The following is a 24,442-nucleotide window of genomic DNA, read 5'->3' as shown; positions in this document are numbered from 1 at the left end:
TTAGCATGTGCTAGACAGAGGAACCAAGAGGACAAAAATCATCAATTAGACTGATCAAATACATGATGATGATGAGAGCTCTTGAGGAACTATACATAGCTGTTGAACTTTCCCTTGATTTTATAAGTAAAAGTGCAGCAAATTATACAAAAAAAATGACCTGTACTTACAATCCAAGGTATTCTGTGTAAAATATAGGCTGTATACTTTAATGTCCGTTATTGTGCAGAAAATCACCCGCAAGAATGGACGGCTCGCGCTCATGCCCGCTAAGCTGATCAACACGTTCTTAAGGGAATTTAGAAGGAAACCGCACAAAAGTTAAGCACAGTATTACGTTCCTCTGTGTAAAACCTCATCGGGATGAACTCCGCAAACATGGCTGTCGCGACACAGTCGACAAACACAGTCGACAGGCACGGGAAAAAAGTACATCAGCTCTTTGTAAGAATTCACACCGCGCGGTACTTAGAAAACAGACTTTTTATTAAGATTTGTTTCCCATCCCCCTCGGCTTTCACACTTTGCCACCCATTTCTCTTCATTATATCCATAGTTTTTTATGATGTGAACGCAGGTTAACTCCCAGCGGCCTTCAACTTGGCTCTTTGGCGCGGTGGAGAGAAAAGTAGCTGTAAAGTTATGCAGAAGTTATTCTTCATCCCTCGGGCCGTCCCTAATCCGCCCAAAACCTCATTCTTTCATCAGAGAACTGTGCCTCCTTTCTTGCGCCCCCCTCTCTATACAACATAAAGTCAGACTGCATTTAATGGTTATGTCGCGATGGGAGAGGGGCTTTCTTCTTGGCCCTTTCTCCCCGATATCGGCCTTTTTCGTCCTGTGAGTCTCCCAACCCGCGGGGACCCCCATATTCTTCCATCGGCGTCTGACTCGAATCACAAACTAACCCTGATTTTCACCACTTTGCTGGGAATCGCGGGGAGTGATAATAGAGATTTCGCTTTCATTTTATACGCTTGACTTGGTTATTGTTACTCTGCTCCTCTCCTGTGAGTCTCCTCTTTTCTAGGGATTAAGCCCTGACTTCGTCCCCGCTATACTGGCTGCCGAAGTGGCCCCGGGCCCCAGGATGACAATTGACGCAGATCAAGGCGGGTCCATTCCATTCTTTCAAAAGCTCACTCCAGTTGAAATGAACCGCTTGGACCGGACACAAGGGATGCTCTTCGCTTTGATTCCCACAAATGAAGGAAGACGGTGAAGGTTGCTGTATGCTTAAAAAGCCGTTTGAGAATTGGTTGGATATGGTTCATATCCATTTTAAGATCCATACACAGACAATTCAGCATGGGAATATAAATTTTAATTTGTTGACGCATGTAAATGTCTGTGCACTGTCATCACCGCACTGACTGTGTCACCTCCAATCAGGCAGCTGACGACATGTTGCGCCCTCTTCCATGGGTCACTTGGGTCGGCCGGTACTCGTACAGCGAGAAGGGGACGCGGCGGGCGGTGGGATAATTACCAAACACGAAGCCGACTACAGACACACAAAAGCCGCTTTGACTTCCTCGCTGCCGGTCGCCCCGGAGAGGACTGTCTCCGCTCGCCCCCCCAAGACCAGAACACCTCTCGTGGCTCCCGACAAGCCCGGACGTCTTGTTCCATAACAAGATGCAAAAGTGACTTCTTTCAGCCCCACTGAACTGAACATAAACCCCCAGCGACAAACTCCAGTGCCCAAACAGAACAGGGGAGGACGGGTGAGCCGTTCAATTAAGTTGTTATTCGCTGTGTCCAAAGTCCGGCCATAGGGCAGTTTGCGGACTTTGTGGACTTCTTCTCGGCCTGTATGACACCCACATAGGTGCAACTACTATGACTGTACTACTAATAAATTTATATATATAAATAATAATAAATGGAGCATTATATAGATAGAGCTTATCTGGATATGCAAAATAAGTAACACCCCCCCTCCCTTCTACTGGCGGTGACACGGCAATATGTTTACAGCAAGACGTGCTGGGCTACAAACCACGTCAGCCCTCCAAACAAATTAGTCCCCCAGGAGGGGAATGGGAAGGCGAGGAGGAGGGGGGGGGGGGATTCACATCCAAGCAGAGGCATCAATATGCTGGCATGCCTGCACAGAATATCTCAAACATGCATCATCTGGACGCTATTGTTTTATTATTTTCTTTTTAAAATCAAAAAGATTTAAAATCAAAAAGCTAATTCTGCATCGACCCTTTAGCAAAACTGCCAAAGAATAATTAAAAAAAAATAATAATAATAATAGGGGGACCAGAATTGACCTGTCCGGAACTCCACAGGTCACAGATATTTGGCCTAAGAAACAGTAACCAATTTAGTAAACCATAGGAATCACATCCAGTAATAAAAAGCAACAGGTGTACGTTCCCTATCTTGAAGTGGCCAGGTTGCATGTTAGCTGCTGTGTTAGCATTAGCATTAGCCATGATTTGTCAACGAGGTGGTTGGTGGGGGAGTCAGGAAAAAGCCTCTGTTTTCTAGTGGCGGATTTAGCCCAGATGCAGGCAGCATTTTTAACTTTAAGTGGTCCCCCCTCCCTCCTACTTCCCAAGCCCCCAGGTTCCCTTTGCATGACATCATCCCCAAACTATGCCCCCACCCCCATGTGAATTTGAGCTGTCACAATCGACAGCCGGCCCATCATTAAACTGTACGCTAGCCCCATACGTTTCACCACCTCCTCCTCCTCCCCACTCCTCCTTCTTCTTCTTCTTTCCGAACCCCCAGAAAGGCATTGTTTGAGTCAGGCCCTGATCAAAAAACTGTTGCCCGCCAACCACGGGGCTTTCTGTAAATTCAATGAGGCCACCTTAAAGATTTTCCTAATTAATGGATGACATCTTTGGCTGGAGGAGAGGCGAGGCATTCTGCTGCGGCTCGCTCTTTGTTCGCCTCCTAATTAACTTTCCCAGGTCACTCAGGTCCCCGCAACCTGCGAGTGAAGAGCTCCCATTGAGGAGGCAGTTGTAAACTTACTTTTTTCTTGCCTCTGCACTTAAAAGGGGAAAGCAACTATAGGGAACAGAAAATATCCTATTTAAGTCCTTTGTGCGTGAACTGCTTGCACATGTTCCAATAAAGGAAGTCTTCTAAATAAGCTGCCGTGTTGCTCTCCGCTACCCCCCTGCGTCCTTGTCCCATCTCTTTTCTCTCTCAGGTTATGAATGATAGCTGTGGGCTAAGGGGCTGTGGGGGAGGGGGGGGGGGGTTGCACGGGGCCAAAGGACAGCATTTGGGCACTGTGGAATTGAGAGCATCTCTAAATTGGAGGGAATTTAAGGATGGGAAAATTGGATAAGGATTGAGAAAATGGCCCTAAATTAGCTGGCCCGTTCCTATTCTGGAAATGTTTTTTGTTACAATTAAAACAGATGATGAATTTGGATAACAGATTTCAATTGCGGTATCTCCACTAGTTCTTATTGGGAGAAATTCTGAGACGGCTCACTGAGAATTAACGCTGACTGGAAAGCGTGACCCTTGAACCTGACTTGGCAGCAGGCAAACGTCAGGTAAAGTGGGTCAGAAAGCGAGACTGACAGAGCATAGGAACCAGTCCTGGCTCCGGTGCTGGGAGCAATTCCGAGTGATTTGGGTGAGTCCCGCTGACAGCTCGTTGCCTTTTAACAAAGACAAAATGATGGTCTGCTTAGTAAATGGTCACTTTTTTGACATTATCGCTGGCATGTGTGAATGCCAGCAGATTTTTCTTGTATTGGATTTCAACGGTCATCCTTAAAATGTGAGCTGAGCGAACGATTGCACCTGTTCCTGAGTCAAAGCTGTCTCGGCGCTCACGTGTTTGTCTTTGCAGTGTCAACACACTAAGCCCCTCTACTCAGCTGTCATAATTTGTTAATGAGTCTTTTCACAGAGAAAAGGCTAGATGGGTTGGGGAGAAGAAGCAAGAAAAAAGAAAAGACGGCTCTTCACTACCTACTGAAAGCAGAGGTCCATGGCGAGAGGGGAACCCAGGGGCGACATCAGAGCGATTTCAGAGCAGCCAGTGATGGCATCTCTGTATATTTTAATATTAATGACCCCCGCCCGAGCGCAGAGCAGCGCCTGCCTCTAAGCCTCCAACAGGTGCTTCCCCGCCGCACTCGAGATCACCAAGCGAGCGGCGATGGAGCAAGAAAGAAAGAGAGGCTGGCGCGGACGGCGAGTGGAGTTTTTGAGTCACTTTCCCCGTCCGAAACACGGGTCGATACTCGGCCCCCTCGCGCCACCACCAGCACCCCTTGAGAAAGAGATTGACTTTTGTTTGGAGTTTGTGAGAAGTGGGAATCAGAAGCGGGACAATGGGACTCCCCACGGTGAGAGGCTGAGAGGAGCCATCTCAAATCAGTCAGCCAGGGGACTGACTAATCCGTCCATTGTCCCACCCCAGCCACCGGCCGCACATCAACACATTCGCCCCCCATTGTCCCCCACCCTCGTGCAGCGGGATTTGCTCTCCCCAACAGCCAGTTTTGTCCAAGGCAATTCGAGCGGAAGTTTCTCACTGACAATTTGCCCCAAATAGATTTGTCAGAGCGTCCAAACTGCGACGCGCCGGCCCGTTTTCTACGTTTTGGGTTCTGGACTCCTGGACTCTTGTCTCGGGAGAGCACATGTGTGCAGGTTTGTCATGCACACAACTACACAATGTTGCACAGCGGCGGCGACCAATAGGCCTGTATGAGGAAAAGTGTCTTGCAAGGAAACGGGCCCAGGGGTTGACTTTTTAGAGTGGGCAAGTGGTCAGCACGTCTGCCTCACTTTGGGATTCAAATATGAGCTCTTGCCTTACTCTGCATTCTACAGCACTTGTATAACTGATGGGTTTAAAAAAAAAAAAAAAAAAAAGTCAAAAATTGTGTCAGTTAGTGATGGGGCAATTTTTTTTTTAACCCCAAATCCTCAATTTTGGGGTCAACTGCCAAAAGATTTTCATTTTGTAGCGGGACAGGTAACCTGCCACACTACATGGAACTATCCATGGTGCTGAAACACCTCACTCTTTCATGTTCCAGGTGTACAGTGGATCTGTCTCACAGTCTACAGTTCTGGTTTCAAATCTGGGCCTGGGGGGGCTTGAATTCACGTGAATAAAAAAATAACTGTGATGTAAAGCAGCAGTGGTTGATTTCTTCGGGGTCACTTTTAGAGGGGGCACAGCTGCTCAATGGCTTTTACCAGCCTTGAAATCTCCCCATTATTTGCTCCCTGGTGCTTAGTGACTTCTTTCTAAACCAATTGCATTCCGCCTGATTGCCTATAGGGACCTGTGCAGTCCTTGTCTGTGGTGTTTTCAGCATCGTATATTCAGCATGCACGCTCATAAAAGCGCGCAGTTTAAAAAAATCTGGTTTTCTATTGTTCTGCAGTTACTTCCCCCATGTTTGTTTATCTTGAGGTATGCCAAATATCTGCATAGGGAAGAAGAGCTCCCCTGATACACAAAAATAAATAAAGACAGAAAAACAGACACACCATCGACTGCTTCCTTTTGTTGCTGACATTTCATTAAGTGTCTGCAGAAGATTGTCACTCGCGGAGAGAGAGCGAAAAGAAAGTGAAAGAAGGCAACCCGGGCAACCATGATGTTGGTTATATTTGTGTAAAGGCTATCCGTGAATGACGAGGATTAGGACGCGTTAAGGAGATTATGTCAAACATTCGCCATTCAACCGCCGGCAGCCACCCACGCACACGCGCGCACACGGGACACATCCGCACTCACGCGCAAACAAGTGAGATGGCGGCAGTCGAAAACTTTTGTCGAAAGTCATTCACTGGAACAACGCGGTCCACTTCACAAAAGCATATCATCAATTAGTCGTCATAATATTTTAAAATACCTTGACCCTATTTTTTTGTATTCGATCTGAATATATGAAGACTACGAATAGTTCCAAACTTAAATATGGAGTTTTGTTAGAATCATAAAGTTGTTCAGTCCTAAAATAAATATTTTTACAAATGTGACATTTCATCACATCGAGGGCTGCGCCTGATACGATTCTTTGCATCGCACTCAGTCAGCGCAGGTGTACCTAATATTGTGTCTGCTTTGTCATCGCCAAGGCCTACAAAAACTTTCGAGTGAATTCATCCCGCGCGTAAAAGCTGCAGGTTGCGAGACACCAAAGACACAATGGTTAATTGCAATTAAATACGCCTCCCCGCCTCGCCCCATGTCCGCTTAAATCGACACTTTGTGCGGCCATATGGCCTCCGGCGCACCGTGGGAAGAAGGACAATTAAAAACAGAATATGGATTTCTGGAGTTACCCGGAGAGAGCGCAGCAAGCTGTCAAGGTCAGGGTGTCAGAAAGAGAAGAACCCGGTGCCCACAGTTGCGTGGATGGGAGGGGAGCGTGCGCGGGGCAACCGGGTGGGGGCGTCATGCGGGAAGAGAAATGACTTAAAGTAGCCTACTGGTAGCCACTGGAAAAACATGCCAACATGTAGCAATGGACAGCAATGATCACGTCTTTGACTTTGTCGGAATCGTCTAACTGATTATATATTTTAATGTGGTTAGATTATCTTTTAAGTACCTTGGATGCAGTTTACGTTGTTTTTCTATGTCTTTGCAGTTTACGCAAATGCAAATAAAATAACATTTTAGAATTCACAAGTAAAAATGTGTATTTTATTTGATTAAATACCATTTAATAACGAAATGAAAAGTGAGTGAATTTTTTCGTTGACATGTCATTATAAAGTGCCTTTTTTGACATCGTTTACTGTATCTAAATTTTTATGCTTTTTTTTTAATTGTTATTGTTTTATTTATGTCATTTTGGGTGTTACCTGGATTAAAAAAATACCTACCAGGTTAGTTTTTTGTAACGTTTACTAAATTGTAATAAAAGGGGGCAGAACACTAGAGTGGCTAGTGGGCAGTGCCTTGGGATCAATGAATGAGAGCGAGCGAGAGAGCGAGACTGAGAGAGAGAGAGAGAGAGAGACGAGAGCGAGCGAGAGAGCGTGACGTCACGGCGGAGTTTGGCGTGGAAAGCCAAGTGGATGAAGGAAGTGGAGATCTCCACCCTCCAGCCTCCCTCCTGACACTTGTGCTAAATATTAGCAGGCTTGATTTATTCGGGCCAAGTAGCAGCACAAAGTCACACCTGCGGCCACGACTCAACACACAAATCTCAGTTTGGTGCCTCTACTGAAAAAACAAAAAAGAAAAGGAAAAAAAAAGAAAAGCAAAAACATTTGGGGTTTGTTTGCTTTTTGCCCTCTTTATCCGGCCTCCTTCAGCTCCAACTTGACGCCTGTTGCGCATCGACCGCAGCCGCCGACAGGTCACCATCGCCGGGCTGCCAAAGGCTGCAAGTCGGTCCGGTTCGCCGGTTGACCAAAAGGGACGATGCGTCGCCGCGCGAGCTGAGCGTGGACTCGTTAGGTTTGGCGGGGCGACGGAAAGAAACGAAAGCGAGATCAAGATTTATCACTTTTTTTAGACTATTTTTTTTTAAGAGACGGTTTTTCCAGCTTCAACCTTCAGCATTTTTCCATGATGAGCAAACCTGCCGGCTCAACAAGTGGCTGTTTGGATATTCTCAATGTCAAGTCAAGTAAGTGGCATTTTAACTTGAGAAAAAGATGCAAATCAAGCGCATGGAAATTATTAGTGCATGTTTAAAAGAAAGCGGCTATCAGTTTGTTATAAAACATTCGGGAAAACGTGTGCGTCACATTGCTGTTTTAACTTTTACGTAGGCCTATTCGTTTCAAAACCAAATCAGTTTTAAATTGTTTTTAAAATTCAAAATTGTGAGTGCCGATTTTCTTTGCGTTGCCGAAAAACAAGCAAACTAAATTAGAGCTATTCTAACATGTTCTTAATTCCTCGTCTTCTCTTAATTTTAAACCTTTCAAACTGCGTCTTTTAGGCCAAAATGTTGGACTTTTTTTTTTTGCATAACACCCCATAAAAATCATACACGTGCACAGACTCAAATTTAAATTATTTTCTCAGTTAATTCATTGTAGCTAATTGGAAATCTCAATCATATCACTTATCTCATCGAAATATATGCATTATTAATGCCACCCCCTTAACATTGGTTAAATAGAAATATATCAGGTTTTGGCCCTTGTTGCACTACGCCATAAAAGAGTCGAATTCGGATAAAGTGACGATATTGTGTCCCTTACGCGCACAAAATAATTGGGGAAAAAAAGTTTTCAAAATTATCAACTTGACTTGTACTGTTTTCATTTCATTATTTCCCTCCTAAAGTGTCAAATCAACCCCGCGGGTGCGTAGACATGCACTTTTAATCCATTCAAGTCAAGTTAGTCATCAACTAGTTTTTAATTCTAATAATAAAAAAAGGCTTTCTAATTGATGACAATAACGGCCTCCCTGGAGTTATTTTTCTTTGCTGCTACTTATTCCCATGCTACCCTTTGGGACGGGTCACTGGTGAATCAGTGAGCAGGTGGCAAAACGTCAGTGTAATTACATAGACGCCCCCCAACTCACCCCACCCCTACACACTTTTTCTTGTAGATTTGAATACCAAAAAAAAACTTCACTTTCCCCACCAAACACCGGAGTCCATTTCCATGCACTTGATTGGAGTTTGGTGAAACGGGTTTATTGTGGTGGCGCGGTGTCACTGCCTAATCCCAGGGCCAAAAGACCTGCCGGATAAAGCAGCTGTCGAGTCCCATTATGAGGCCGATTTGGCAGCTTGTCGAGATGCGGCCAGTCAGACGAGCTTCAATGGGACGAAATCATTAAGTTAACACTTTCCCTCCCTAATGTCTCCATTGTGTCCCCCCCCCCACAACACCCACCGGCCATTGTTTTACAGTGACCGGTTATGACGCTCGCCCACTTTTACAGTCTGGAAAATGCGCGCGCTGAATTCCCATGGTTGAAGAGCGACTGTCCAGTGTGAGAGAGTCAGAGAGAGAGTGCGAGAGCAAGCGAGATAGAGAATCCATTAATTTAATAAAAATGTTAATGAAAATGGGGATTTCTTTCTTCTTCTAAGAGGAAAAAAAGTAAGGCAAAAAGTTCGCAGTATATCCTGTAAATGTGAGTAATCTGAGGATTAGGATTAAAATGAGAATTAAACGATCGAAAAGTAAAGTGATGAATGAGCGAGATAATAGATAAAAAGGTGGTTGATGATGTAAATTTAAATTGATTTTTAAATTGACTCCCCCATCAGAAATTAATAGTATATATGACTAGTTTAGATGGATTTGGATTAAACATTTAGACAGACTGACAGATAGATATACTGAATAGAGAAAAAGAGAAAATGTACTTTTTTTGCACTAAGATACTTTTTCTTGACTATACGTAACTTATTCAATGTGTGTTTGTTTCAAGTCAAACGTTTTACTTTAAACGATAAAGTATAACAAGAATGGTTACTCAAGTACTGAATGATTTTTTTTATACATTACGCAGATACTAATGCTATACATTAAAATAGCAAGATCGAATTTTGCTAATAATTACGAATAATTATTGATTTAAACATTTAAAATAAAGAAAGAACGAAACAAACAAAAACTGTTGAAAATGAATTTATTCTTCCTGATGGCAAAAACGTATTAATGCTATAAAAACGTAATTTTAAGAATATGAGTTCCATTTTTATAAGGATGAGACATTGAAGTATTAAAGCACTGTTGAAAGAAAGAAAACATGTTATTATATAAATATAATTATAAAATAATTTAATACAACGAAGGAAAGTACTTTACACAGCTATGATTTTTTTATACACGGATTAGAAATTTGTAAAACTAGCTAAAGTAATTACGTGTTGATGTCAATGAACGAACTGGCTCATCCAATAGAAAATGGTAAATTCAAAAGCAAAACAAAGTGAGGGGAAAGTGAACTCCATTTTTTTTTAACATTATGTGTTGCTTTTTCCTATCCTTGATTACGATACGGAAAGAAAACAGCTTTAAAATGTTTCTTGAATTCGTTGTTGCCAAAATAACATCTTAATTTCCAAATTTCCATTGCAGGTCGCATTTTGGACATCCCGTGCAAAGTGTGCGGAGACCGCAGTTCGGGCAAGCACTACGGCGTCTACGCCTGCGACGGCTGCTCGGGCTTCTTCAAAAGGAGCATTCGCCGAAATAGAACTTACGTGTGCAAGTCTGGCTCTCAGGTACCGCCCCCCCCCCCCACACCCCGATCAAATGGGTTCCTTCCCCCCCCCACCGTATGCGCTTCTGCAAGACACTTTCACCCAGTTCACGCCGTTTCCGAGCTGTGCCTGAACGCATCAAACTGGCAGCTTTTAAATAGCGAAACGCGTCGGTGCGTTGTAATTTATCAGGTGTAATCCCATCTAATGTGATGAAAGCGAGGATTCAAGGGGCAGGGGGCGGGATACTATTTAGCACCCCCCTCTCTTAGATTTTACCCCGCCCCCCATGAGACTGCATCGAGGGGGGTCGTGCGTGATGATGATAGCACCTGGAAATTGGTCTCCTAGGAAGATAATAGTAAGGATAGTAGCGTTGCAGCTATTATACGATAACACTGTTTCCGTGCGTGTGTGTAGGGTGGGTGTCCTGTAGACAAAACTCACAGAAACCAATGCCGAGCATGCCGCTTGAAAAAGTGCCTGGAAGTCAACATGAATAAAGACGGTAAATATCCACCCAACCATCCATCAATTTTCTCAACCACTTTATCCTAACGCTATATGGAATTTTCATTTTATAACACAAACGGTGCAGCAACACACATAGACAATAGTCACAATGCAGTACTCACAGGTATATATTCATTATCCTCTCTGAAAATGACTCACATTACTAAGTCACTTAGACCAGTTGTGAAACCTTTTTGTGTCTGCATGACTGCATTATAATATGCCCTCTGGTGGCCAAATCACATCAATTCATCAAGTAATTTTCATGGACAACAAATGACCAAAAGTGACCAAGACAGAGCCAAAAGGTAAAAACAAAACATAAAACGACTTCTACTGTGCTGTTTCCAGCCGTCCAACACGAGAGGGGACCCCGAACGTCCACCATCCGAAAACAGGTGGCCCTGTATTTCCGAGGTCATAAAGAGGTCAATGGGTCGTCTACGCATTTCCCAGGCGCTTCCCTGCCGGGGCCCCCCTTCTTCACCACAGTCACACAACTGGAGCCTCACAATTTGGATATGAGTACGGTGGCTAGCACACCAGAGAGGCAGGCCATCGTGGGCCTGGCACAGCCAACCCCAAAGGTAACGTACTGATTTATTTTTTAACATATACAAGCTTCAATTATAATTAATTCTATTTAAATTAAATTGAATTCTAATTAAAACTTGCATTCTATTACATTCATTGTCACGTAAATAGTTTAAAGCCTAATTTCAAATCAATTCAATCCTATTTTATACAGACCCATGTAAACAAATAATTCGACCAAAGTGACAAAGAACAACAACAGAACACTCACCTCAAACAAAATCAAGCGTCACTGCAGGGCGTCCATCTGCCTCCAGCATCTGGGTTGGGCAACAAAGTGATAGACAGAAAATGAGAATGGGATGGGAGGTTGTATTGAAGAATAAAAACGCTGTATGAAATGATACTTTTTGAAAACAAAGTAAAAATGAAATACATTGTAAATAATTAAGGCATGTATCGTGACTTGGCGACAAGGCTGCAGTATCATAAATCATCAAGACAAAGACGAGTTTCACTACTACTGTAACTGACTCCATAATCCGGAGTTAAAAAAAAATAAATCACAGAGGTTAAAGAATATGTGCCATAATTAACACTTAACTGAATTTACAAACAATTTCTATTGCTACACCACAACAAAAGGTTATATGTTGAGCGGAAATTTTCTTTATGATGATTTCATTCCCCCAGTAGGGTTAGAAGTTGAAATTCTTGCCCCGATTTAGCCCCTAAGAGGCACAAATCGGCCAATTAGATTTCTCACTGCAAATCCGCCGCAAGAAACACTAATCGTCGCTAAAAAGCAGGTGCCGTGGCTTGGAATTTGACCTTTGCCGCATACAATGAGCATGACTGTTTCTGAGGTGCTGATGGTTTTTCTCTCCCGCTTCAGTACCCCCACGAAGTCAGCGCCACCCCCATGTACCTGTACGAGGTGGCCACGGAGTCGGTCTGCGAGTCAGCCGCCCGCCTCCTTTTCATGAGCATCAAGTGGGCCAAAAGTGTGCCGGCCTTTTCCACGCTGCCCTTATCTGACCAGGTACGTTCAAGCACACGTAACGGGAATTAAGGCAAACATGGAGTTGGGGGATTAAGGCGCGCGTTAAATTTAAGAGGTGGGCCAATGGGGGAGGGGGGGGGGGTTCAAACATGGTTGACATAAATTGGCCAATGTGGTTTAAGCATTACAGAAGTCTATTTTGAACACAAGATTTACAAATCTTTGCAGTTGATTCTGTTGGAAGACGCATGGAGGGAATTATTTGTCCTGGGCATCGCGCAGTGGGCTATCCCCGTGGACTCTACGACTTTACTTGCCGTTTCTGGTATGTGACCGAGACACGCAACGAGGCCTTTTGGCTCAGGTCACCTTCCTGAGTCGTAATTTCGTGTCATCAGCAGGGATGAACGGCGAAAACACGGAATCCCAGCGGATGAACAAGATCATGTCCGAGATCCAAGCGCTTCAAGAGGTGGTCACCAGGTTCCGACAAATGCGGCTGGACGCAACAGAGTTCGCCTGTTTGAAATGTATCGTGACGTTCAAAGCCGGTGAGGGCCCGGCCACGGCGCAGACGGACTTTGGCTTTTGGTTTGCGTTGTAACCATCCCGCTCTTGTGCTAACAGTCCCAACACAGGGGGGTGGAGAGTTGAGGAATTTCCGCAACGCCAGTGCCATCGCTGCGCTACAGGATGAGGCACAGCTTACGCTCAACAGCTACATACACACCAGGTAAAAAAATATTCACTCACTTCCCATTTTCAAAATTTCAAACTAGTGCCCTAACATCTAGTGGCTGAGAGTGGAATTACATAACAAAATTTGTCCCCAACCCCCACAATTCGTTGCAGGTACCCAACTCAACCGTGTCGTTTCGGCAAGCTACTGCTGCTCCTGCCTTCCTTGCGCTCCGTCAGCCCGTCCACCATCGAGGAGGTTTTCTTCAAGAAGACCATCGGCAACGTGCCCATTACCAGGCTTCTGTCCGACATGTACAAATCCAGCGACATATGACCTCACCAGTCAACCCGCCTGCTTGGAAAAAAAAAAGAAAAAAGAAAAAAAAAAAAAAAGACTTGAACACGAGGGGTGGGGGGGGCAACCCCTTCTCAAGACTCACCTAGCAGGCTGCAGAGTTAGCAGAAGCAACATCTGTATGAAAGAAAACACAGCCAAAAAACCAGTTCATCAAGTAGCCTGTTAACAGTGGCTCTAGTTAAAGGATTAGTGTAACCGCCCTGATAGATTTACCTTTAAAGAAGCAGTGGACTGGACAGAGGAAAGCTATTCATGTATAAATACAGATGACTGAAAACTCTGGGGAGCAGCTGCCAAGTGACATAACAAAGACATGTTCTATATGAAAATAACTGCAAGTGTCTGGGAGACCAATGAGCTTGACGACCAATTTAATATTTTATTGCTGTGTTCAATCCTATTGGAAGACTACCCCCTCTCTCTCTCGAAAAAAAAAGACCCACGGGCGATGTCATTTATATTAACCCCCCCCCCCCCCTTCTCATCTAGTGTTGAAATCAAACCCATGCGGCAATACAGAGGAAATGACTATTGTGGGAAAGGGGGGGGGGGGTCCCCTCAATGGACATGCAACTACAGATTGAGTTTGTATTTAAGTGTTTGTATCCAGGTGCAACATTGAAATGTTTAGGTCAACAAAAACGTTAGACATGGATTTAAAAAACCAATATTCAGCACTTGGGGAGCCGTTTGGTGGAATAATATGGTGGTTTTATTCCATTGTAAAAACGTGGGAGTTATAACTACTTGGAAGAGGTGAAACCATTTGAATAAAAGGACAGTGAATTAAATTTTTCCTAAATGGTATTAATTTAAAAAGTAATCTAGTGTGCTGCCACTTTTTTTCTTTTTTACAAAATAATTTGCAAAAGGGTAATGGAAACTTGTCATCATTTACAATAGTAAAATTCTAAATATACGCATTAGTTTATAAAATCAGAATTACATTATTTATAAAATTAAATTACTTTATAAAATTATGAGTTAATTCTCATAAAATTACAATCTGTGTAAACTTGCATCATTTATCTACAAAAAGTCATTTACTCTAAAATTATTCCTATAAGTTCCTTCATAGAATAATTTTCTTTTGGCGTTCTTACACTTCATACGCATGAATTTGAAAGTTGGCAAACAAAAGATATTTATGCATACGTGCAGTTGATATTTCACCTATTTTATTGGAAAATCCTCAAAATTAACAAAACAAAAAAAAACAATGGCACAGCATTATATAAATCTCAAAATGCGTATATAGCCAGTAGAAATACTGCAGTTACCTCTGTGTAAATTGACTTCCTAGAAAAGCGATGGTGGTAACAGGACAAGTGCTGGTTGCTGGACACACGCATACACACACGCGCACGCACACACACACACACACACACACTTCTTTTTTTTTTTTTTTGGTGGAGTGGGTTGATGCGGCGGTGTCAAGGTGGAGGTCAAACACGTTCTTTAAATTTCAAGGCCCACTAATGTGCGACATGCCAATAATGACTCTACAATGGACTCGGCAGTGGGTCGTAGTTACAACATAAATGAATATATTCATGACGGCGCAAACGATAAATAGAATTATACAGCCATGTTAACGGCATTTCCAGACACCATGTGATGCTGCAAACATTTGCTGCTATTAAAAGGAGAACATAAAAATTGGAGGGGGGGGCTGGAAAGGACAGTGAGCTATTTATATAGATATTTATATACGTGTCTATTTGGGGAAGGGTATCTTTGATTTTTTTTCAATTGTCTGAGAAAAAGCAAAAGCAGTGAAGAGGGAGAGGGAGCACTGTGGGTTGGGTGGTCCGAGCTCGGCTGAGCAGGCGGGCCAAGTCCGATGAGGGCCTGCGGGCAAGTAGGTTGGCTGCGCCATCTTCTTTTTTTTTTTAAGCTTGTCTGACTTTGGACGGCGTGTAGTGCTTGTCCACAGACTCATCCTGTAGAAACATGTGCAGGCATTTTTCGTTCTGGGCCAGAGGGTGACCGGCCACTCTGAAAACACACACATGGACCACAGGCAAGCAGTCAGAGGAAGTCAAACTTTAGAAACAAACTTCAACGTACACAACGACAGAAAAGGAGAAGCCAGTGTGCGAGTTATTTTGAAGGTGTGGTGGTGCTTTGAGTGATTTACGTTTAATTAGCACATACCTTGATTTGTGGCCTTTCTTGTCATAGCGGAAAACATGAAAATGACTCCACTCATGTTGTTTTGTTTCTTAGCAGGAATTTAACACGCTTGTCCTTTTTTTTTTTTGCGGTGAGAAAATGGTCGTGCGTCAAGGAAGGAGAGCTGTACCCTTCCGGAAGGGATTCGATAACCAGCTGAATGGCATAAGCAACGTCCAGTAACAATAGTTAAAAATGACGAGGTAAATCCATTTGTCATTATGCCTATTCCATTAAAAATTTGGAGGGCCGTGTTCTTTCTCAAAGCCACTCTGACATGAGGTGGATGACGCACGAGGGCTTACGCAACAAATTTTCTTAGGCACCTGAGACCCAGGAGGGTGATGATGTCATACAAACCGCATTCGGTTGAAGTTGGGAAATTGTGTAAAATGTAAATAAAAACAAAATACAATGATTTGAAAATCCTTTTCAACCTATATTCAATTGAATACACTACAAAGACAACATATATAATGCTCAAACTCAAAGTTTATTTAATTTTTCAAATAATAATTTAATACCTTAGAATTTGATGGCTGTAACGTGCAGTAGAAGTTGGGAAAGGGCATGTTTACCACTTCGTTATATCACCTTTCCTTTTAATAACACTCTAACCGTTTTGGAAGAGAGGAGACTCATTCTCTTAGCTTCTCATGTAGAATTATTTCCCATTCTTGCTTGATGAACCGCTTCAGTGGTTCAACAGTCCGGGGTCTTCCCTGTCGTATTTTACGCTTCATAATGCGCCACATATTTTCAATGGGAGACAGGTCTGGACTGCAAGTGGGCCAGGGGAGAACCTGGACTCTTTTACTTCGAAGTCACGCTGTTGTAACACGTGCAGAATGTGGCTTGGCATTATCTTGCGGAAATAAGCAGCGGCGTCCATGAAAAAGACGTCGCTTAGATGGCAGCATATGTTGCTCCAAAATCTGTATGTACTTTTCAGCATTTATGTTGCCTTGACAGAAATGTAAGTCACCCATGCCATGGGAACTAATGCACCCCCATACTATCACAAATGCTGGCTTTTGAACTTTGCGTTGATTAACAGTCTGGATGGTTCGCTTCCTCTTTGGTCCGGAGGACACGACGTCCAGTGTTTCCAAAAACAATTTGAAAAGTGGACTCATCAGACCACAAAACACTTTTCCATTGTGCATCAGTCCATTTTACATGAGCTCGGGCCCAGAGAACCCGGCGGCGTTTCTGGATGTTGTTCATAAACGGCTTTTGCTTTGCATGGTAGAGTTTTAACCCGCACTTACTGATGTAGTGACGAATTGTATTTACTGACAGCGGTTTTCTGAAGTTTTCCTGAGCCCATTTGGGGATATCCTTTACACACGTCGGTTTTGAAGGCAGTGCCGTCTGAGGGATCGAAGGTCACGGTCATTCAGTCTTGGTTTCCGGCCGTGGCGCTTACGTGCAGTGATTTCACCAGATTCTCTGAACCATTTGATGATATCATGGACCGTAGATGTTGAAATCCCTAAATTCATTGCAATTTTGCTTTGAGAAATATTGTTCTTAAACTGTTCAACTATTTTCTCACGCAGTTGTGGACAAAGTGGTGAACCTCGCCCCATCCTTGCTTGTGAATGACTGAGCATGTTTGGGGTGGCTCCTTTTATACCCAATCATGGTACCCACCTGTTCCCAATTAGCCTGATCACATGTGGGATGTTCCAAATACTGTTTTTTTTTCCCATGTATAATGCGCCCCCATGTATAATACGCACCCTAAAAATGGCATGTTAATGCTGGAAAAAAGCCTGTACCCATGTATAATACGCACCCAAATTTTGACTCCTACTGAAGTCCGTAAACGTAAAATTATTTCAGAAAAAAGATCATCTTTGGGAACAACCGGATGTTATTCTGCCGGTCAGTGTCACTGCGCATGCGCTAGCAAACTCAATAGCGAAGAAATGTTTCGGATTTGTGTAGGGTACATTGTGACAGCAAACGAGCAGGTGATCGAGCAAGCGTCTGATACGAGAGCATTGTGTTCGTATGGAGCGTGTTTGAAGTGAACAGCAGAGAAGAAAGCGCATCTGTAATGGCGGCCTCCGTATGATATCCGAAAAATTGTACCCATGTATAATGCGCACCCCAGATTTTAGGACAATAACTTAGTTAAATTTTGCGCATTATACATGGAAAAAACGGTAGGTGTTTGATGAGCTTTTCTCAGCTTTCTCAGTATTTTTTGCCACGTTGCAGCCATGAAATTCTCAGTTAATTATTCTTTGGCAAAAAACAATTAAGTTTATCAGTTTGAACATTAAATATGTTGTCTTTGTAGTGTATTCAATTGAATATGGGTTGAGAAGGATTTTCAAATCGTTGTAGTTTGGTTTTATTTACATTTTACACAATTTCCCAACTTCAACCGAATCCGGTTTGTGCATTTGCATCTTAACCTCTCATGGGAAATAGGAACAATTACAAGACAGGGTCAAGAGAAGTTTGGCGGTGGGGGTCAACGTTTGATTTGTGTTGCGCCAATCAAGCTGTGCATTCCAAAAGATAAGCTCTTCACAATAATCTCATCATTTGATAAAGCTGGTTTCTAACAATGATATCATTAACAGCAGCGTCTTATTTCAAGATTCATTTCCTGGAATGCACGAGACAGCGTCCTAATAACCCACACATTGCCGGCATATTTTGAAAAAAATATTTACGGTTTCAAATTTTCTTGGCACACTTGACATCAAATCCGAAGAATTGATACATTTGCACATGAAACAAAGATAACGACCACGTCTGCAATCAAAGCAAATAATTACAATGGCACTGTAATGAAACAAAAAACACAACCCCCCACCCCCCCGATGTAACACATGGTGTAATTTGCGTCGCAATTATCATAAATTAAACACCACAAACGAATCAAACGTGTGGAGAAAAATCTGCTTTGTAAGGTAATTAGAAACAACAGTTAAAGAGGACGAATTAAAAAAAAAAGTCTAATGTTGAGAACGACATTCAGGAAGAAAAAAAAAAAGTGACTGCTGTTGTGGCAGTGAGCTCTGCTTACTTGACAAGCAGCAGTTTGGCTGAGAATTTACATTTTGTGCCCCGCCCCCCAAAAAGCTATTTGAACACAAACGGGGCAACAACACATGTCAGGTAATAAATATTCCAATAATCATAAGCACATACTCTTTATACTCTGTGAAAAAAATTGAACTGAACTTGGATTTGAATGCACCACATGGAGTCTACTCTCCATGTTTGTCGAGCAGTCATGAAAAATATAGTTGTTGGCACTGGCTATCTTTTGACACTTGTTTGACAAAGTGTTACTTGCAACACTACAAGTCGAAATGATGCGGCAAATGTCTGAGGTGACATCTGAGCTGACGGCTTACTTGTTTAGGAACTGCTCCAGACCTTGTCGTCTTTCCTCTATGAAAGAATCATCAAATATCCCATCGTCCCCTCGGAAGGGCAACTGCCGGATCAGAGCTTTACCCGGGAGGGGCGGCACAACGACCTGGGAGGAAATTAGAAGCAGCACTAAATTTCGCACAAAGATTGATAAATTGATTTTGCGTGGACAAATTTGCATTCATTGGCTGGGCTGTAAAAAAAAAAAAAAAATTTTAAAAAATAAAATAAAAATAAAATTACCTTGCTCTCCCTCTCCAGCTCCGCCCTGAGCCACTCAAAGTCACTGTAGCGCCGCCGTACACTCGACTCCTTCAGCTTGAAGATGGGAAGGTTCGTCTGATGGGGTTAAAAGGAGGTGCTCTTTAGGAGTTTCACAATATTTCTCCGAATGCATAAAGACACAAAAACTTTCATGGATTATGGACAACATATATATGAGCATGTTTGGTTGATCTAAACTTGTAAACTTTCTTGTAGATTTTCTTTGAGGAACCTTCAGGTAGGGGCGAATATCAGAGCATAAAGTTCAGAAGGAGCCTTTATTTTTGTGTTCCAATGAAAGGACTCGACGGTGAACGGCCAATCGGAGACGAGTATTCCACCGCATAAAAACACGAGCCAGTTGACATTGTCAAGTGGGTGAACAAAAGTGATTTTATGTTTGTGTCTTTCAAGTTGGGGGGGTGGGGGCAAACAAAGAAGTTCAAATCATACTCAAACTGGCCTCCAAGAGACCGAAATCACTTATGTTTCGCTCACCAAGGTCTGCCGCACTCAGACTCTTTTGCCATTTTTTTATTTTTCCCATGTTTGCAAGCACGGAGGAGATGCTCGCCTAATCCCTCGTCGCTGTTGATGAGCACTCGAGAGCGGCGTTTTCGTTCGAAAGAGGGGACAATGTTTCGACATTGACAGAGAACACTGGCTCAAATAGCAAATCACAGCACAATGCCAAAGCTATTCACTCTTCCTGACAGCACATGGCCATCCTATGACAATGCACCGACGAGGAGGGGCTCAAAGAGGGTTTTCAATAGCGGGCCGCATTTGCGGAAGGTCAGAATTTGCCGAAGAAAGCGCCACAATGGCAAAAGCAATTGAGCAAGTAGCTGCAGCAGAAAAATTAACAGATGAACAGCAGATTTGTCTTTACAAGTTCTCCCTTTGCATCTCCCTTCAAGTTCTTCACAGGTGAAGTTGTCAATACACTCGACCCCCACCCCTCCTCTTTCTCAGGTCACACGAGAAGTGGATTAGTTTAGCTTTATTGCCCCACTACTCTAGCATTAACTCCACTTGCCTGTCCCCGCTGCGTAATGTTACCTCACAGCGAGGAGCGCCGCAAAGTTAATCCCCAGCACAACAGATCACAGTTACAGGTAATCTGCCACCGCCGTGACTCTAATCCCATCATGTGCACACTGACAAACACTTTAAAAAAAAAAAAAAAAAAAAAAAAAAAAAAAACCCGGCGCATTTACACTGACGTACTATCAAGTACAGTTTTGTGTAAAGGTTTGACCAATCATATTCGAAAATGTGTTTTGGACAGGCCGATGTGAAATTTGGTCCAGAGACAATAGAACCGGGCAGCGAGTAAGTCACCTGGCCTTGAAATCCTCTTGCCCCCCCCCACAAAGCCTGTGATTAAGAGATTGCTCCTGCCGGACAGGGGGGTGGAACGCAAACGACAAAAGTGAGCGGTCTGGTTCCGCCAAAAAGAGGCGGTGCGCGAGAGCCCTCGGAGTCAAAGCTCAGGTTTCCTCCGCCTCTGTTCTCTCGGCAGCCTCGGCTCAGCGGCCCCTTGTGCCGACTTTCACCTGGCGAGGTGTCCGCGTTTGGGTAATTCTCTGAAAGGCACTCTCGGTTGCTAAAAAGTTGACTGAATAAAAGCTTAGAGCAAAAATGGAGGGGGGGGGGGTCTTTTTTCCCCTATAGGCGTCATTTCTGGGAAATCTTACGCTGCTAATTAATATGCACGTTGGGCTGAACAAAAGGCAAAATGAAAGAGAGGGGTACTTGAAAGCAGGCCGCCGAGCTTCACCTTCCATTATGAGCCTACCAGGCAATCTCGTCTGCTCCATAGGAAGCAAGGCAGGCGTACTGTGTGAGACGCACTATCTTGGCTTCATTGAAAACGGCGCTCGCCTTTAAAAACCAGCCTGGGACAAAGATCACTCATCTCCTGTGAGAAGAGTTCAAGACCACCACGCATTAGCTTTTAGCAGGATGGATCAAGTCAAGTTGGAGAGTGTGAATCCTAAAGCTCGCCCCCCTTCCACCCCCCCCCCCTTCTCCACCACAACCCCTTTTCACAATAATGGCATTAAAAATGGCAACATAATAGCATCTCATTGCATCATACTCAGAAATTTTGAAAGAAGAAGAGGCTGGGAACAAAAGCTTTGGGGTGATGGGTCTTTTGCTCTCGCTTTGCCGCGTACTCACTCTCGCTCGCCGGCCCCGGCGCTCTGACAGTCTCTCTGCACTCTCTCGCTGGCAAAAAGCTGCTTTGTTACCATAGCATCAACTCCCACTTTTGATACTGTCATCTCAAGTAGGATATGGTAGCCTTGATACAATATGTTCCCTATTTCCATTAAAATAGTTGTCCAAGAGGATGCTGTAGACTTTGGATTACACTTGACTGTGCCTGACAAGCACGCCCACCCCCCCCTCCTTCTCATACCCACTCGCCCAATCTCGACTCAATTTTATTAATGGCCAAAGTCACACACACACATCCAAATTAAGCCAGAAAGAAAGAGAGGGAGAAACTAAGAGAATATAAAAGATGACGTGAAGTCTAAGAAGCCTTGCTCTCATTTATATACAAAGATTCCCAAGTTCAGTTCTGATTATATGGTTTAAATCTACTATGTCTGTTTTAAGTCAATTTAGGCATTTTCAACTTTTTTCCTTTTTTTTTTTTTTACCCAAGACTATGCAGACTGTTTTCCACCAAAATGGATCCAAACATGCTTTGTCGTTTATATATAAAAAAAAAAAAAGCTTTCTGTGAGTCTCTTGGGCATTTCAGATTTCAATTACAAGCTAAAACAAATGGATGTGAATGAGAACAAAAGTCGACTTCTTCACACAGACCCATCAACATTACAAGTCCGCTCAGGAAAAATGAGATATCCGTCTCCTTTCAGCATCTAGTTAGCTTTCATCTCCGGGAGTGAAAGAGGGTGGATTGATCCCATTGATTTGAATAGGAACTTAAAGCCTGCCTGTCAACAAGTGACTACGCTGGCTAACTCGGAGAGAGCTACTGCAAGAAAACAAAAAACAAAATCTTGTGATTCACCAGCATCTCAGCCTTTTCTGAATGAAAAACACTTCACACTCGCTGTGGACTTTATCATTTCATAGTGTAAATAAGCTCTTGATCCGATGTTGACATTATGCAGTCATCGGTCTATTATGGGCACAACTGTCGAAGCTCACCGCAAAGCAGGCGAGTGACTGCATGGAGAGTGAAATGGGATAAGTGGAAGCGGGATCAAGGCTGCTGAAGGGGGTGGCTTTATCATCGGGAGGGTGTATGGCCGGGCAGTTACCGTTCCAGACCCCCCACCCCCCCCCAAGCCTGGCCTATTTCATTCTTCCCCCTCTCAATGAGGGGATTAAGAAGACTCTCTCAGAGCGACCACAAGGGCTCTCTTCGATTTTGGGTGGAACGTGGGACAGCAGTGGGAACTTGAGGCACGGCAAATGAGCCGTGAGCAAATAAATAAATAAATAACTCTTTGGGTTTTTCTGAGCAACGGTGTGGCCAAAAAGCAATAGTTGACTACGCTGAAGATGAAGTCCTTCAAACGGATGCTGAGGAAAGGAAGCGAAGCAAAGTTGACACGGCATTCGCTTCATCCGAGAGCAAGGTCACATGGGGCTACGATGTGCATAATAATGCTGATTACATGCATATGCTAATTACACCACGGTAATCAAGTACAGTAGCCCCGTGTTCAACTCTGATGCTTCAAGACTGCTTTGCTTCCCCTGCCTTGTCTTTTTGAGGAGCAGCGAAACCTGATGAAAAAAAACAATGGTGGTCTTATAAAGCACAATTGCAGGAAGCCCAGTGTGATATAGCTCTAAACTTCTGATTTACAATAGAGTGGTACTAAAAAGCCATCTGTAACATTTCGATCCTTACAAATGATTAAAAGTAATGCCTTCAACCAAAGCCCAATGTGACTCGGGTTTCGCAACAGGTGGAAGTGTTTGACCGCAACAACTCTCATTGGTGTTACACAATGCTGTCTGTCACACGTATGGCCTCTTATGAGCCAATTGCTGCACAAGCCGACACTACTGCACATTTTCTCAGTCATCAGCTTGTTTAGCAAAGGATTGTGGGAGCTTCTCTCCAAACAGAGGCCCTTCTAACTCCCCTGCAATGTCCTCAGCAGGGGGAGGAAGGAAATGCCTTGCAGGGAGGTGAGCCAGAGGATCAGCTCGCATCCTGTCTGCCTAAGCTGACTGTGTGCCCCCCCACCTTGACCACATATTACGCCATAATGCAAGAAAATGGCTCTAAAACAAGTTAGTCAAGAGAAGATCCATTAAATCAACAGAGCACACAAACCAAAGCTCGCATCAATACGGCTAAAGTTTGGAGGATTATTTGAGTGTATGTCATTTCCACATTATGGGGTGTGGCTATATTTCGCAAAGAAAGTTACTGTATTAGGGCTTCACATTAACTAGTGACTGGTCAGTTTCTTGCAAATTTTACAATCGAAAATTATTACAGCAACTTTGCTGCTTTTGCAGGTGTCCACAATAAACGTTGTGCTCACCTGATGGGGAAAAAACACTGTCAAAAGAAGAGAAGCAACAAAACTACCCACAAAACTTGGCGTCACACTATCAAAGACATCATCCTATGCTAAGAAGCTAAACGTTGATAGCTTCGTCTCGCGGATGATGCTAACCTAGCAGCTAAAGGTTTTCATTCATACTGATTAATTCTGTATTGAACGTGGGAAACACCCTCACTAGCGCTACATATAAACGTTGTGCGCGTAATTGTGTCACAATGTCACCCGCTAATAACCTGCATTTGTGGGCTAAACTCAGGTAAATAACCCAGAGGCTAACGGTACTAGCAACTAATGATGAAAGCTCACCTTCAGTCTGACTTCGTACGTCGTGTGTCTGCCTCTTCCTACCCCAATCGTCTCGGGGTTGCTCACGTCAATCTCCAGAAAGTTACTCGGTGGTCCATAAGCGTCGTTTAGGTTCTGGGGCTTGCTAAAGAGCCTTCTTGTATCAGCTATGGTTTCAGCCATTTCTAACCCTGCGCTTTAGCGAAACTAGCTGTTCCATCAAGCGCAGCTGAAAATTATTATGTGCGTTCCGGTACTGGCCTTCACAATAAAAACTGTTTTAGGTGTGCTTAAGATAAATGTTTGAAAAACTAAAAGGTAAAAATAAAGGACTTCCATAACATTTGATTATTTAAGAGTCTAAAATGCGTCTAAGTCTACTTGGAATAACACAATTCGACGTTTCCCTCCCTACCCTCGTTTCTGGAGCTGACTTATCTATTACTTTGGCAGCTTGAATTTTACACACACTACTTCCTATCAGCTGAGCTTCAGCTGACTGCTG

The 24,442-nt window shown here is 43.5% G+C and overlaps 2 protein-coding genes and 1 long non-coding RNA gene across 6 annotated transcripts in view; 2 read left to right on the top strand and 1 right to left on the bottom strand.

The window, feature by feature from the left end:
- The window catches only part of LOC119118353, a 439,862-nt gene that overhangs the window by 19,765 nt on the left and 395,655 nt on the right, over positions 1–24,442 (top strand). The window lies entirely within an intron of this gene.
- On the top strand, positions 7,061–14,083 carry nr2e1 (nuclear receptor subfamily 2, group E, member 1). 3 transcript variants are annotated; one of them, XM_037245286.1, is made up of 10 exons: positions 7,061–7,423; positions 7,526–7,595; positions 10,024–10,169; positions 10,569–10,656; positions 11,013–11,248; positions 12,091–12,237; positions 12,427–12,523; positions 12,597–12,749; positions 12,826–12,931; positions 13,051–14,083. In XM_037245286.1, the coding sequence occupies exons 2-10, from the start codon at positions 7,535–7,537 to the stop codon at positions 13,211–13,213; spliced, it is 1,197 nt and encodes a 398-aa protein (XP_037101181.1). In that variant the 5' UTR covers positions 7,061–7,423; positions 7,526–7,534; the 3' UTR covers positions 13,214–14,083. The 3 variants fall into 3 exon arrangements, with proteins under 3 accessions (XP_037101181.1, XP_037101180.1, XP_037101182.1); XM_037245285.1 differs by having other exon boundaries at positions 7,061–7,595; XM_037245287.1 differs by having other exon boundaries at positions 7,061–7,595; positions 12,600–12,749; positions 13,051–14,060.
- snx3 (sorting nexin 3) lies at positions 14,394–24,180 on the bottom strand. 2 transcript variants are annotated; one of them, XM_037245302.1, is made up of 4 exons: positions 23,959–24,178; positions 19,058–19,153; positions 18,796–18,920; positions 14,394–15,235 (listed from the first exon to the last, which is right to left on the bottom strand). In XM_037245302.1, the coding sequence occupies exons 1-4, from the start codon at positions 24,118–24,120 to the stop codon at positions 15,130–15,132; spliced, it is 489 nt and encodes a 162-aa protein (XP_037101197.1). In that variant the 5' UTR covers positions 24,121–24,178; the 3' UTR covers positions 14,394–15,129. The 2 variants fall into 2 exon arrangements, with proteins under 2 accessions (XP_037101197.1, XP_037101199.1); XM_037245304.1 differs by lacking the exon at positions 19,058–19,153 and having other exon boundaries at positions 23,959–24,180.

Source organism: Syngnathus acus, chromosome 24, assembly GCF_901709675.1.
Source record: "Syngnathus acus chromosome 24, fSynAcu1.2, whole genome shotgun sequence".
In the NCBI taxonomy this organism is placed as follows: Eukaryota; Metazoa; Chordata; class Actinopteri; order Syngnathiformes; family Syngnathidae; genus Syngnathus; species Syngnathus acus.
This window is presented reverse-complemented; position numbering and strand designations above follow the sequence as displayed.

Coding starts and splice junctions, on each gene's coding strand:
- nr2e1 (XM_037245286.1), top strand. CDS start 7,535: ATGATGAGCAAACCTGCCGGCTCAACAAGTGGCTGTTTGGATATTCTC. Junction 11,249..12,090: donor TGGCACAGCCAACCCCAAAG/GTAACGTACTGA, acceptor CTCCCGCTTCAG/TACCCCCACGAAGTCAGCGC. Junction 12,932..13,050: donor AACAGCTACATACACACCAG/GTAAAAAAATAT, acceptor AATTCGTTGCAG/GTACCCAACTCAACCGTGTC.
- snx3 (XM_037245302.1), bottom strand. CDS start 24,120: ATGGCTGAAACCATAGCTGATACAAGAAGGCTCTTTAGCAAGCCCCAG. Junction 18,921..19,057: donor AGCTGGAGAGGGAGAGCAAG/GTAATTTTATTT, acceptor ATTTCCTCCCAG/GTCGTTGTGCCGCCCCTCCC. Junction 15,236..18,795: donor CTGGAGCAGTTCCTAAACAA/GTAAGCCGTCAG, acceptor GTGTGTTTTCAG/AGTGGCCGGTCACCCTCTGG.